General features: G+C 35.6%; 1 protein-coding gene across 3 annotated transcripts in view; it reads left to right on the forward strand.

Annotated features, from left to right (window-relative positions):
• Positions 1-14,608, forward strand: part of PTPRD (protein tyrosine phosphatase receptor type D) — a 1,472,813-nt gene that overhangs the window by 1,323,139 nt on the left and 135,066 nt on the right. For all 3 annotated transcript variants that reach the window (XM_058166456.1, XM_058166457.1, XM_058166458.1), the window contains 3 exons: positions 1,390-1,977; positions 2,335-2,435; positions 5,404-5,663. In XM_058166456.1, the coding sequence (XP_058022439.1) occupies positions 1,390-1,977; positions 2,335-2,435; positions 5,404-5,663 (949 nt within the window). The remainder of the gene's footprint in view (positions 1-1,389; positions 1,978-2,334; positions 2,436-5,403; positions 5,664-14,608) is intronic.

Genomic DNA, 14,608 nt, shown 5'->3' on the forward strand with positions numbered 1-14,608 from the left:
TCATTTATCTGATAGCTGTAGTTTGAAGGTTTTGTGTTTGAAACTTCCATATGTCAAATAGCTATAGTTTGAAGTTTTTATGTCTGAAATTAAACATAAAAATCAAATTAAATGTGTGTATGTGTTAGTGTGTTAGCATTTTAGTTTCTGATTTTTATTTAATGGTGGGATTTTTATGCTTTTATACTGACATTGTGTCACTTGATTCAGCAGAGTAAGCTTTTAGTTCGTTATCATTATCGTTAACATTATCACATTATTTAGTGAAATTATCCATTTTATTAGGCTGATTGTTTCTTTTTTTCCTATTACTCAGCGCCCATTTTGGATGAAATTCTCCTTTTAAACTAACCTTTTCTGTAATTTTTATGTATTTCTGCTTTTAGTTTGATTTACCTGACTACGGTTATGCAGACAGTAATTCTTTTCAAACACATGTTTTTAAGATGATAAGCACTGATTCAGATACCTTTTATATACATTTTTTTCTTCCCAATATATAAATGCATTTTCTGAAATACAGGTAGTCGTCACCTAATAACCACAATTGAGTCCAACATTTATCTTGTTAAGTGAAAGATTTGTTAAGTGCGTTTTGCCCCATTTTACAACCTTTCTTGTCACAGATGTTAAGTGAATCACTATAATTGATAAGTTGGTAACCTGGTTGTTAACTGAATCTGGCTTCCCCAGATTCACTTAATGACTTTCCTTGTTAGAAGGTCACAAAAGATGATCACATGACTCGGGATACAGCAACAGTCATAAATATGAACCAGTTGCCAAGCCTCTGAATTTTGATCACATGATCATGGGGATGTTACAAAGGTCATAACTGTGAAAATTGTCATAATTCACATTTTTCAATGCTGTTGTAACTTTGAACAGTCACTAAATGAACTGTTGTAAGACAAGGATTACCTGTATATTCTGTTTGTTTGCATTGATCATATTAAAGTCCATAAGTCTAATATACAAAGATACCCAGTTACTGTATGTATTACTTGGTTTCAGGTCAATGGGGATAATTGCCTACCTGTTTTCTCTATAGTTAGGAACTAGAACACGGGTGTCAAACTTGCCACATCACGTTGCCATCACGTGGTGTTTCATGATGTTTTTCCCATTCACGGAGTTGGGGTGGGCGTGGCCTGCGTGTGACGCATCTGGCTCGCAGGCCGCCAGTTTGACACCCTTGAACTAGAAGAAAGAGAATAAAGATAATAGGGTTCTTAATGTGTTGCAAGGTCTGAATTAATATTTGAGGATAAGGGTAGAGGAGAAAAACAGTATGTTTGTTGCATAAGTAACTTTTAAAGAGACCTAATAATCAATTTTAGAAAAAAATATTACAGGTACATTCTGTGCTAAAATAATGTTATGTTACAGTTCCAGGAAAACCTCGGCTTGTAATTAGCCACACACAAATGGGTACAGCTCTAATTCAGTGGCACCCACCTGTCGATACATATGGCCCCCTGCAAGGGTTCCGCCTGAGGTTTGGCCGCAAAGACATGGATGCATTTACGACGCGGGATTTTACTGATAAAGATGACCACTACACGGCTACTGATATTCATAAAGGGACTTCTTACATCTTCAGGCTTTCAGCTAGAAATAAAGTGGGCTTTGGGGAAGAAATGGTAAAAGAAATTTTGATTCCAGAAGATCTACCAAGTGGATTTCCTCAAAATCTACATTCAGAAAGTGCCACCTCGACCTCTGTCCAGCTAACTTGGCAACCACCCATTTTATCCGAGAGAAATGGTATAATCACCAAATACACTCTACAGTACAGAGATATCAATGTGGCCCATCAACAAACAGAGATCCCTGTTGCTCCTGTTGATACTATTATGACACTTTCAGGCTTAAAAGCAGATACCACATACGATGTAAAAATACGTGCACATACAAGCAAAGGGCCCGGTCCATATAGTCCCAGTATCCAGTTTAGGACATTACCTGTGGATCAAGGTAGGATTTGTCTGCTTATGGCTTGTCTTGTAAAAGGATCTCAGTCTTTGGATATCGAAATTTTAAATATAGCTTCAATTTTCAAAACCATCATATAAGTAGATTCATCTGATGCGAAGGTAAAGTATGTAAATCTTCATGTGTTTGGATTCACTAGAATTCAGTTATCCCATATCAGACAAGTCTGGCTCACTTCTACATAATAATTGCAGGTAAGGAAAATATAATTATTTTGAGATGTCATTTGTAAGAATGGAATGTGGTTTCTAAAAACAGGTAGGAATATAATGACTGGTGAAAAGGGGATGGGATCCAAAATCAAAATGTACTTTAAATATATTACCCTTCCTTTTCCAGCAGTGTTTGCAAAAAATTTTCATGTCAAAGCAGTAATGAAAACATCAGTCCTTCTTTCTTGGGATATACCAGAGAATTACAATTCTGCCCTGCCTTTCAAAGTAAGTGGTTGTTAATCTAAAAAACTTGAAGGGTTACAGAACTTGTAGTGGACAAATGTCTTAATTAAATGATTTACAGACCTACTCTACTAACTAACAGATATTTTAGTGGTGTTAAATCCTTTCCAGTACCAATCTTGAAGAACTGCTGCCATGGTCTCCTAATGTAGTTCAAAATCAGAACTGCCATAGCAGCAGTTCTTCAAGGTTGATAGTTGATTGATCCTGGTTGACAGTGATGTTAATTAATTCTGCATTTATGTATCAGCATTAGTGATGTTGAACTAAACACCAGAAATAAAAAGTATAACAGTTTCTGCTGTTTGGAGTACTATCAAAAAAATGATTGTTTCATCTGTTAGGATAATAAAAATTGTGTTAATTTTCCAATATTTCTGATTATTTTTTCTGTTCGTGGTTTTATAGTATAATTCAAAATTATCACTGTTCTTTAAACAGTATTTTGAAAATCTGCTTTTCCTACTTGTCATCTAGTGATGAAACACTCCTGTAAGCCGACTTGAGTCGCCTTGTGCAGAAAATAAATTTTCTAAATACATAAAATTAGCATCTGTAATATAGTGCTTCTTGCTCTTTTCTGTATTGCATTGTCACACAGTAGTATACAATGAATTGCCCTCTGTACGCAGAGACACAATGGTTTCTCTTTTGCAAAAATGGTTTTTAGTGGGTTAGCCAAGGTATTTTCAAAAATCAACCTGGCTGTGGTGAATTTAGAACCTTCCCGTTCTCCTGGCAATGCTTCAAATGAAAGCATAAACATAGCATAATACAGTTTTCTTCCACTGATGCCATTTGAAGTGGGAATCCCACAGCATATCAAGGAAAACAAAGAATAAGCTTTTTAGCTCTTACACAGAAAAGTCAAATTGTAGCTTTTACTAGTATTGGTGATAATTACATCAGTTATTTAGTTTTATAATTATTGTAATTCCTGGATTAGTATGAAATAGTTCTGAAGAATTAAACTGTCAGATCCCACTGATGTAAGAGAGGAGTGTATATTCTGAAACTACTGTACCACAAGTTTCTCCTTAATTCTTTCTTTTTTGAATTGGGGCAATCTTTTAATACAACAAACTCTTTTGTAAAAGAGATTCTGGACTGGCAATGCTGTACTACCTTTCCTAATGCAGAGTTTAAATGTAATAAAAGATGAAAATGAAATAAAAGATGATGTGACAATTATTAATAATTTCAACAATAACACTCTTTTTCAAGATAGCCTAATTGATGAATTCTGCTAGTTGATCAGTGTCAATAGCATTGTTTAAAATACAGGGATTAAGCAAATTAACTATCCAAACTGGACAAAAACCTGCATTGTTTGATATCATGTGCTTTGACAATCAGAACAAAGAGAGTGTATCTGTTTCAGAGGAAGAAACCTGGCATATAGAAATCATTATCAGGTCTTCCATGAACATGAAAGTCATCAACCATCACTCTAAATGTATCTCAGAAAGCAAACAGAAGACCTAATAAATAGGTTTAGTCAGATGTGGGCTGCTGCCAGTTCGGACCGATTTGGATGAGCCGGTAGTTCTGACCACTGGCTGGGCCCATCCACCCACCCCAGCGCTATCCCGTCCTATATATCTTACTCTCTGGCTGACTCACCCCGCCCACGCAGCCCAACTGATTGCCACACCATGCCCGCTCTTCTCACTGCGGCTGCCCAAGATGTGCTGGAAGCTGCATGCATAAAATCGCCGTGTGTTTGAAGCTGCATGCAAGCGCAGAAGGCACACACTCACATTTTCAGTTCTGCACTAGGCAAACCAGTTGTTAAATTATGTGAAGCCCACCTCTGGGTTTAGTCCATAAATTCCTGAAGCATGGGGATTATCTCATAAGAGGAAAGTAATCACTAACAAAATGTTACCTCTAAAGTAAATCAGTGCTTATGGAGCTGACTGTTCAAATGTAGATTCTATGACCAGCGTCATATACCAGGTGATTAAAACTAGCACCTCAAGGCCTCCTTCACTCTTCCCTTTCCCCTTGTCTGAATTCCAGCTTAAACTATCTACTACTTTCTCATTAGTCAGTCAATAGATTTCTTAGATTAGTGTAATACTATATTTTCCACATAAAGTCAAGAAAAAAATAGTTTTTGCAACTTGGATGCCATCCTTTCACATTCCAGCTGAAGAGAGAGCAATTACATTGGAATTCAACTCCTCAATCTGTATGGTAGGCCTTGCTTACTTTCTTGAATTGTGGCCATCACAGCTGCAATTCAAGCAAAGTCAATCAGGAAGCTGGCAGGAAATCTCAAACCATGGCACTGTGACATATCACGTGATGACTATATCCCACGGCAGCAACATCTGCCTTCAGCAACTGCCATCTTAAATCAAAGTCATCACACGAGCCAACTGGTTCACTTTACCAATAGAATTTCTGGTCCTAATTACAATTGTTAACTGGTTCTAATTGTTTACTGAATACTACCTGCACTTGCGTTCATTGAAGCTACATGTTATATCAGGGCTGTCAAACTCCCGGCCCATGGGCCGGATGCGTCACACATTGGCCATGCCCATGCCCAGTTTAGCAAAGGGGGAAAAAAGTCCCCATACGTCACGAGACGACACCATGACAATGTGAGTTTCAAGTACCTGTGTTATATCATACAATGAAAGGAGTTGGGAACCAAGGACGGTTGAAGGCAGAAAGTGTAATGAATATGTACATCTGATGTTGCTGCATCCATTAAACCCCTGTGGAAATATTAAGTCATCCTTGAGTTACTATTCCACCCAAAATTTGATTCAATACATTTGATTCTGAGACTTTAAATCTGTTTGTTCTGCGACGCAGGTTTTAACTAACTTCAAAGTCATTTTGTCAATGGCAAGTTTTATTTTTAAACTGGTCTTCTCCTGTATATCCCTAGAGGTTTTTAACATTTTGCTACTTTTATTAAATTCCCATTTGTTAGATTCTTTATGATGATGGGAAAATGGCAGTTGAAGTGGATGGCAGAGCCACCCAGAAACTGATCACCAATCTGAAGCCTGAGACATCCTATTCTTTTGTGCTAACCAATAGAGGGAACAGTGCTGGAGGTCTGCAACACAGGGTAACGGCAAAAACTGCTCCAGATGTGCTACGCACCCAACCACTTTTCATTGATAAGACCAATCTAGATGGAATGATAACAGTGAAACTACCAGAAGTACCAGCAAACAAAACTATAAAGTAAGTTATATCTAACAAATGTTGCAAGAGCTTCAGAACGATTCAAGGAGACATAATTTCTTAGAATATTTTCTGTAGTTTAAAGCATTTACTTTTTTAGCCATCGCCTTAGGTACAGGCACTGCAGTAGACAGGCAGGCATTTTAAGATTTGATGCCAAAATGAATACAGTTTATTGTTTATTGTGATTATATGCTGTCTTTCAAACATGAACCAGGAACTACATTTTAACTTTTTATTTTTTGAAAAAAAAACACAACCTTTGTCTTTCATTGGGAAGCAGGAGCCACAAATGGAAAAGTGGTATTATCAAAAGCATTAAGCAGGAGGCTTAAGGAGCAAAATAAGTAAGAGTTAAATGGCAAAACAGGAAACTAAAATATCACAGGACGTTAACAGACCTGGTTTTTACACCTCATATTTGCAAAAGTCTGCAGAAAATCATGAAACTGAAAATCACTATGCTTGCTATTTCAGCATACTTCAGCATTACAGTCGGGGCAGGGCAGGGCATGAAACATTTTTTGCCCATCCCTATGCTAGTACAGTGGGATCTTTTCACTAAACTGAATTGAATTGACATCCATTCAGATTGAATCATTGTAGTAGATGCTTCCATATCAATACATTTTAATGGCCTATTAGTCGTAGAAAGATTGGCTTTTTTTTTAAAGTCAAACTTACTTTCTCATTCAATTTATTGATGTGATTTGTAAATGAAATCAATAAAGAGATCCAAAATAAATTATTCAAATTAGATTTGTTAACTAAATTAGTCCCCTAGAAAATGAATTAAATAATAATAATAACAAGAACAACAAGAGTTGGAAGGGACCTTGGAGGTCTTCTAGTCCAACCCCCTGCCCAGGCAGGAAACCCTACACCACTTCAGACAAATGGTTATCCAACACATTCTTAAATATTTCCAGTATTGGAGTATTTACAACTTCTGGAGGCAAGTTGTTCCACTGATTAATTGTTCTAACTGTCAGGAAATTTCTCCTTAGTTCTAAGTTGCTTCTCTCCTTGATTAGTTTCCACCCATTGCTTCTTGTTCTACCCTCAGGTGCTTTGGAGAATAACTTGACTCCCTCTTCTTTGTGGCAACCCCTGAGATATTGGAACACTGCTATCATGTCTCCCCTAGTCCGTCTTTTCATTAAACTAGACATACCCAGTTCCTGCAACCGTTCTTCATATGTTTTAGCCTCCAGTCCCCTAATCATCTTTGTTGCTCTTCTCTGCACTCTTTCTAGAGTCTCAACATCGTAAAAAAGATTTGACCTAGTTCACCCAAATATCAACAGAAATTTATTCAAATGAAGCAAATTCTAGCTTCATTCCTATCTTTTATTCTATTGTAGGATCAAATTCTAGGTCCATGAGAATTTTTTGTGTTTTTATTCTCTGAGGGGAAAATATTCCATAGGGTAGGGGCAAGGGCAGAGAAACCCCTCTTCCTGGACCCTATCAGTCAGAACTATAATGGGATTTGCAACATACCTTCCTTCTCTGATCAGATGAGCAATCCAATGTAATGCAGGGGCCCCCAACCTGTAGGCTGTGGCCTATTCGCAATTGGGAGATGTAAATGGCCAGCTGGTGCACGGGCACAGACCTGCAAGGATCACAGGCAATCACAGCCCTATTCAAGTGAGCAAGCAGTCTTGGCACCACTTGCATGAGCAACAGGTGCAAAATTGTTTGCTAAATCCCTCTTCTTATGAAACATTTTCTGGTATGTCCAAAGTTATTAAATATAAAAGTTATTCCTATTTATCTTTGTTATTTAACAAACATAATATCAGTAATATTAATATATACACTGTTGTGACACAGGCCCAAATAGGTAGTAATAAACTTAGTCCATGGAAAAACAAACTTTATTCGAACAGCTGGGAATTAGTTCATTCCCAGTGTCGTTCAAATCAAAGTAAAACAAATGCCTCCCAACACAAATTCCTCAGTTATCTCGCAAACCTTAGTCCAATTAGGCAAACTGCCAAAGGCCCTTCCTGGCAAATGTCCATAAGCCACACAAAAAAAAGACGTATACGAAGCAGAAGACGAAGCAGAAGATGCAGCTACAACATTATTTTCCGGCAAAGCTGAAACACCGGTGCTGGTCTGTTTTAAGCCTTATGGTAGGGGCCAATCATCTCTTGGCCCAACTCCTGAGTTGTCCTCTCTGCTTGAGCTGCTCTTGCCTTCTGACAACTCTTCTCATGCGTGCATTAGGAACAGGCTCCTCCTGTTCCTCTGCCTCACCACTATCAGTCTCTGGAGGCTCTGGAGTCTGCACCTCACTTCCCGATGGCCCTGGCTTCACCTCAGCCTCATCGCTGTCCGACTCCGTTGCCAGCTCCGTAGGCTGCTGACGCACCACAACACACACAGACACATATACACACATGTAAAAGGGGCAAAAAGTAAACCAGGAATAGAATCAAATGCACATTTGCATTTGGGAGTTATAAATATATTATTGTAACAGGCATATCTATATGAAATAATTTCATGCAGAATAACTGTGATATAGATGAAAGACTTTCTTTAGGAAATACAGTGCTGTTACAGGTAGTTGCTTAATGATGGTTTGATGTTATGGTGGACTTTTTAAAAAAGCTATTTAACCCTTGCCCTCAAAATTACAACTGCCACATCCCTCCCATGGTCATGTGATCATATTTCATATTTCAGGGTACACAATACAATTTGTGACATTTCTGGGAAAAAAATCATTGAAAGAATAGGTTTGCTTAACCACATGATTTTTTTAACATTGTAGTAATTTGCTTTATGGCTCTCCCGAAAAAGGTTTTAAAATTCAGTCAAGCCTCATTGTGACTACTTTCAACTCTCAATGACTCACAAGTAAAATTCCAGGCTTGGTTGTGGTCGTAACTCAAGGGCCACCTGTATGACTAAAATACTGAGTAGATTTGAATAAATATATTTTTTAGCCTAAAATATTTCTTGGTTATTCCTAAAATTAACATTAACTTCATATGTTTATGTGGTCAGAATCATCATATTAGTACAGCAAGAATACTTTAATGTGTCTTATAAAAATTATCATCAGTTAAGCTGTATTTCAGAAAAAAGCAAGTCGTTATTCAAGTCCAGAAAGTAATCTTGCAACACAAGGATTTGATAGGTATGTTTTTATACACAGTTCTGGAACATGGTTTATGATGCTTCTTAAATGGGTCTGTGCAGATTAAACAGCGATGGTATTAAAAAGCTGACATTGCAATGCCAATTGGTATTTAAAATGACAGACAATAAAGATTCCCAGGAAAGACTTCATACCATGCTGTCAACAAGTGTTACTGCTTTGTTCGCAGGCTTTTTGTTGATCTGTATAGCAGAAAAGAGAGGAAAATGAAATATTAGTCAGTATGCATCATGTATTTCATGTACTCTTTTTTATCCTGAGTTTCATACAAAGCCATTTTTATTGCTTTATTGAAATTTTAAAGAAGGCTGTAGGAAAGAAAATTCTAAACTGTTAAAAGGTATGAAAAATTAGTCCACAGCTATTAATAAAATACATACATAGTTTATAAATATAAATGGGAAACATTACAGATTAAAATCAACAGGAATAGAAAAGACAGATAGGTAATACCTGCCTAGACCAAGGGTCTCCAACCTTGGTTCCTTTAAGACTTGTGGACTTCAACTCCCAGAGTCCCTCAGCCAGCAAAGCTGGCTGAGGAACTCTGGGAGTTGAAGTCCACAAGTCTTAAAGGAACCAAGGTTGGAGACCCCTGGTCTAGAAGACAACTTCCCAAAGTAACTTCTGAACCATAACATACACCACAATCACAGCACCATAATCTGAATTTTACAACACATGTAAGAAGATATTAATTTTTGGAAACTAATATTAAAAACTGGTGTACATAATGGGAAATTGTTTATAAATACGTATTTTAGGATAAAATATAACAATGTTTACAGAATTACACATGAAATGCACACATTTATAAATCAGATTTTCAGTTATAACACATAATTTATTGAAACATACATCTTCAACAAGAAATATAAGGTACAATAAAGAGCTTCATGGTAGGAAAAAGAAAATATGAAAACATGCAATAATATTATCTTCTTAAGGCTTTCAGTGATCTTCAAATGATCTAACTAAGTACAGAATATCATACTATATTTGTCTGTGTTTTCAGAAAGCAAAATAGTTCTCATAGTTGACTAGTCTAAGTTTTGAACATGGTTCAAGACATGGTTTGAATGACATGAATGTGAAAGCACAACTGATTACAAAGCCTTTGTTTCTTCTATAACATTGTATGGAATTACACAGGTAAATATTAATGGAAAACATTGATATCCAAATATCAAATGATAAGAGGGAAGGAAGGAAGGAAGGAATCAAATCATTATTATCGTCATTGATCAACATAGATCAAAATAAAGATTTTGTGTTGGATAAGAAAAGATTAGTATAAATCTTTCAGTTTAATCATATAATTTTGGAAACCAAAAGAGAAACTTTTCTCAAAAGAGAAAAAAATTATATTCTATGCACACATTTTCATTTGGATTTTTGTTATAGGACAGATAGAAATCTGTTCTAAAAAGCAGAGTTCAACACTATTAACCCATCACTAATCTCTACTGACAACATAATTTTCATTTAAATTCCATGAAAACAAATTCTGTCACACACTGACAAAAGATTCTATCCTCTGAGAGTTTGTGATTACATCAGGAAAAACAGTACATGCCGATTAAGGCACACCATCTGGACATCTTCATCTGCACAACCAGGATGAAAAATTTAAATGCCATACATGCCAATAAAAATTCTCTCTTCAAGAGGGTTGAGCATGATCTTCTAATGCCAGGGTTCCCAATCGTTTGATATACCCAACTCAGCCTAAATAGAGAGTAAAGAAGATAATCATAACAAGGATATGTGAAAGCTCCTTTTTCTTTTGGTAAAAGGAACTTAAGCATTTTTTTAAAGTCCAGAATATCCAGATAGCATCCAGACAACATAAGGAAGTAGCTCTGACACTTCCTAATTCATTGAACTATAAGAAAGAACAGAAGGAATGGCTCAATCACAGTTGCAATCTTGGAACAGTTTGTTATTATAATCAGTTGCAATTAAAGTAGTCTTAATCTTAATCTTCCTGCGGAGTTTATTTCATGATCCCGTCTATCTAATGCAGGAGTGGCCAACTGAGGAATTCTGGGAGTTGAAGTCTTAAAGATGCCAAGTTTGGACACCCCTGATCTAATGGGACTGACAAATAGTCAGATATAAGTAATCCTCGGCTTACAACCATTTGTTTAGTGACCATTTGAAATTGCGGCAACACTGAAAAGAATGACTTACGACCATTTTTCAAATTTACAGCCAGTGCAGCATCCCCATGATCACATGAGCAAAATTCACATGCTTGGTAACTGATATTTATTTATGACAATTGCACTGTTCCCAGGATCCTGGGATCCCTTTTTGCAACCTTCTAATAAGCAAAGTGGAAAAACCAGATTCACTTAACCAACCGTGTTACTAATTTATCAACTGCTGTGATTCACTTAACAGCTATTGCACGAAAGGTTGTAAACGAGGCAAAACTCACTTAACAACTATTTTGTATGGAATTGGAAATTTTGGCTTCAATTGTGGTCATAAATCCAGGACTATCTATAATTACATTGCATTTAATCTATGTTAAATCTCAAATTTATTTTTTAAATAACTTTTTAGCTTTTGGTGGTGACGTAACACAGCCAATTTTCTGCGTTTAGCAATGATTCCCACCCCACAAAAATTTTTTGCTCTGGATTATGAAGCAAACTTCCCTTATGACAGTTGAACTTCTAAACAGGTTTGCATGAAAAATCTATACATAACCCTGGGCAAATATTTTCAAAACTCTGTTGGCAATTTATGCCAAAGCATGCTAAAAGAAAGCTAATGAAACTCTACAATAATACATAAATACATACATATATATCAGTTATGATGATGATTTCCAATCAGATTTCAACCCATCTGAGAAGTAGTATTACATATCAGAGTAGATTCTTAATCTATCAGCACAGCAGTAATTTTTAATGTGATCAAAAATTCATGAAAGAATGGGACTATGGAATGTGAATATTATCAATGCCATGTACTGGACTTAGTAGGTACAATGATGAATATGAAATTATAGCATAGGGAAGAGCAGCCTTATATTCAGATAACATGTTGGCTGTCGAAAATTGGTATGCAAATTAAAATCTTGTTATACAATTTTTAAAATGCTGAATAGGAAATAATATTTGGAACATCTGCTCAGAACTGACCCAATATGGAATACAGCTAGTCCTCGACTTACGACTCCAATTTGGACCAGAATTTCTGCTGCTAGGCATGGCAATCACTAGGTCTCACCTGATTTTACATTTTGTCATGATTGTTAAGCAAGTCACTGTGGATGTTAAGTGAATCACATGATTGTTAAGCAAATCCAGCATCGCTCATTGACATTGCTTGTCAGTAACATTCAGAATTGAAGATGGTGATCACATCACCCAGGGTGCTGCCATCCTTGTAAACACATACTAGATGCCAAACATTCAAATATCAGTGTTGAACCATTGGGATATTGCAGTAGTCACAAGTGTGAAGTCTGGTCATAAGTCACTTTTTTCAGAGCTGTTGTATCTTTGAAAATGGTCATTAAAATGAATGGCTGTACATTAAGGACTTCATGTAGGAATATGAGAGAGGAAGGGAGTGAGTGAGAGGGAGAGAGATCATGTTTTGTTCCATTATCAATCACCAGATATTAATTGACAGAATTAGATATCTGTGTTTCATAACACACAACATTTCTTGCCTATTTGAAAATAACTTATTAAAAGTTTTGGGCATAACACAATATAATTCACAAGTGAATGGTTAGTTCAGCATGAAAATCATTTTCAATAGCAGTTAACAGCTTCAGAGTTTTAAAAGATGTGTGTGTGTGTGGTTTTTAACACAGCCGTTCTTAACACAGTTTGCTAGTTTATTCTAAAATGGTAATAAGTTTATTTACTCCCTCGCTTTATTTTCTCTAATATTTTGATTAATAATATATTAAGGTGATGGATATGTGAATGAGCGCTACTAGTACAGTAATTTTACCAGAGATATTATTTCATGCAGGGAAATTAACAATTTCTATACAAAAATAATGTATACATTTGTTTATGCTTGCAGCAAAACCACCAGGACTTATTGAGGCATATTTGTAGGTAGAGAACTTATGCTCACAATTTCTCCAAGGACATCACTGAAACAACGAACAATGCTAGATTTTGAATCACAGCTTTCTAAGTTTGACTTTTTTATTATTTGTTATGAAGGAACAAGGAGGATTACCTATAGTCACTTAAATAATGTCATTGTCAATTGCAGCCATTAAAAGTAGTTTTTGTATAGAGTAATGTAGATATAGTAAGTGTCAGATTTATTAATTTATTGATATTTTTGGGCAAAAACAAAGCAGCAATGTGTTTCTATATTTTCATTGCATTATTTTTTAATTTTTAATATTCAATTTTGTTCTTTAATTTAAAGTGGTTTGGTGCAATCTTGTCAGTGCTTAGCAAGAAGTATTAGTCAAGTTAGAAGGCCAATTCCTAGATCCATATTTAAGAGCCGTTTTCCTTAAAGCTGAGTTGAACATAAAGGCAATAAATACAATGTGGATAGAATGTCTGTATTTTTCTATTGAAAGGCTATCATGGTTTTGTATGAGAATTTAAATCTTCAGTTAAATTTGTGTCTCTTCCGTGTGGAATTCTTAAGGAAAGGGTCCAAATGATCTAAATGACTTCTTCATTGAAAAGTGAAAACATTCTGTAATCTAACCTGGCTACATATATGTATTGATTTCACAAATGATTTGGTTCCATTAAGTGATTGCAGCTGTGTTTGAAAACAGATTGTAGAGAGTAATTGCCAAGAAAAATAACTTTTCATATGCCTTCTTTAACTGCTGATATGGAGTTAAAAAAAGAAAAAGAAAATGATAATGGGTATAGAATTCTTTTTAGAAGGAAAAAGCTATTAAAGTGTGTATCAGTGCATACAAGAATGATTTCCGCCTTCAAGCTGCTTTTTCTGCAGCATGGACTGAACCTATTCAGTCTCTCTTAGCTTTTCCCCTATAATTTAAAAGTGTATTTCATTTATATTGCATATACTTGATATTGCCCCTTTCATTGACACTTCACTATTAGAGACTGATAAACCATTATTAAAATATAGTGCATACACTTTTTTTATTTCGTATTGGGAGAGATAATAATTTAAATTGTTGTGAAATTGTGCCATTAGCGGAATACAAAGTCAACCAGAGCTACTTTTGCAAGGGCTAGGGAAGGAGGAGGATAAGTGGGGCAAGCATTGTCATTTTCTCCATTTGACTTTCCCAAAATACTAGAATATTAATATTTCATCTTGCGAAAGAGTCCAAGAACATTCTAGTAAACAGAGCTCCTGTAGTAGCCACCACACAAATAGCAACAGTCAGTGTAGGCATTCTTCTGAGAATATCTCTGGGACTACCATATGTTATGATATAATTCTAGCTTTACAGGATTATGAACAAGAATGGGCAGTTTTGAGGGTTAGGGAATTGGGAAGTTATTGAATTGGATTGTTTCTTTGCATTCCACAATACTTCTTTTTTTTTTGCCAATCTTTTGGATTTATATAACATGTATAATTAATCAATTTTATACCCATATCCTGGAGTTGCCTTTTGATAAGATAGACAGAAAACAAATTTAATAATAAATATATTATTAAATATATAATATAATACTACTCTTCTTTTTTAAAAAAACCTGGGTGATAGTAAAAGCCTTTTTTTCCTTAGTGTAAATCCAAAATAGATCATAAAACAAAACAAAACCTAATAACC

Source organism: Ahaetulla prasina, chromosome 2 (assembly GCF_028640845.1).
Source record: "Ahaetulla prasina isolate Xishuangbanna chromosome 2, ASM2864084v1, whole genome shotgun sequence".
NCBI lineage: Eukaryota > Metazoa > Chordata > Lepidosauria > Squamata > Colubridae > Ahaetulla > Ahaetulla prasina.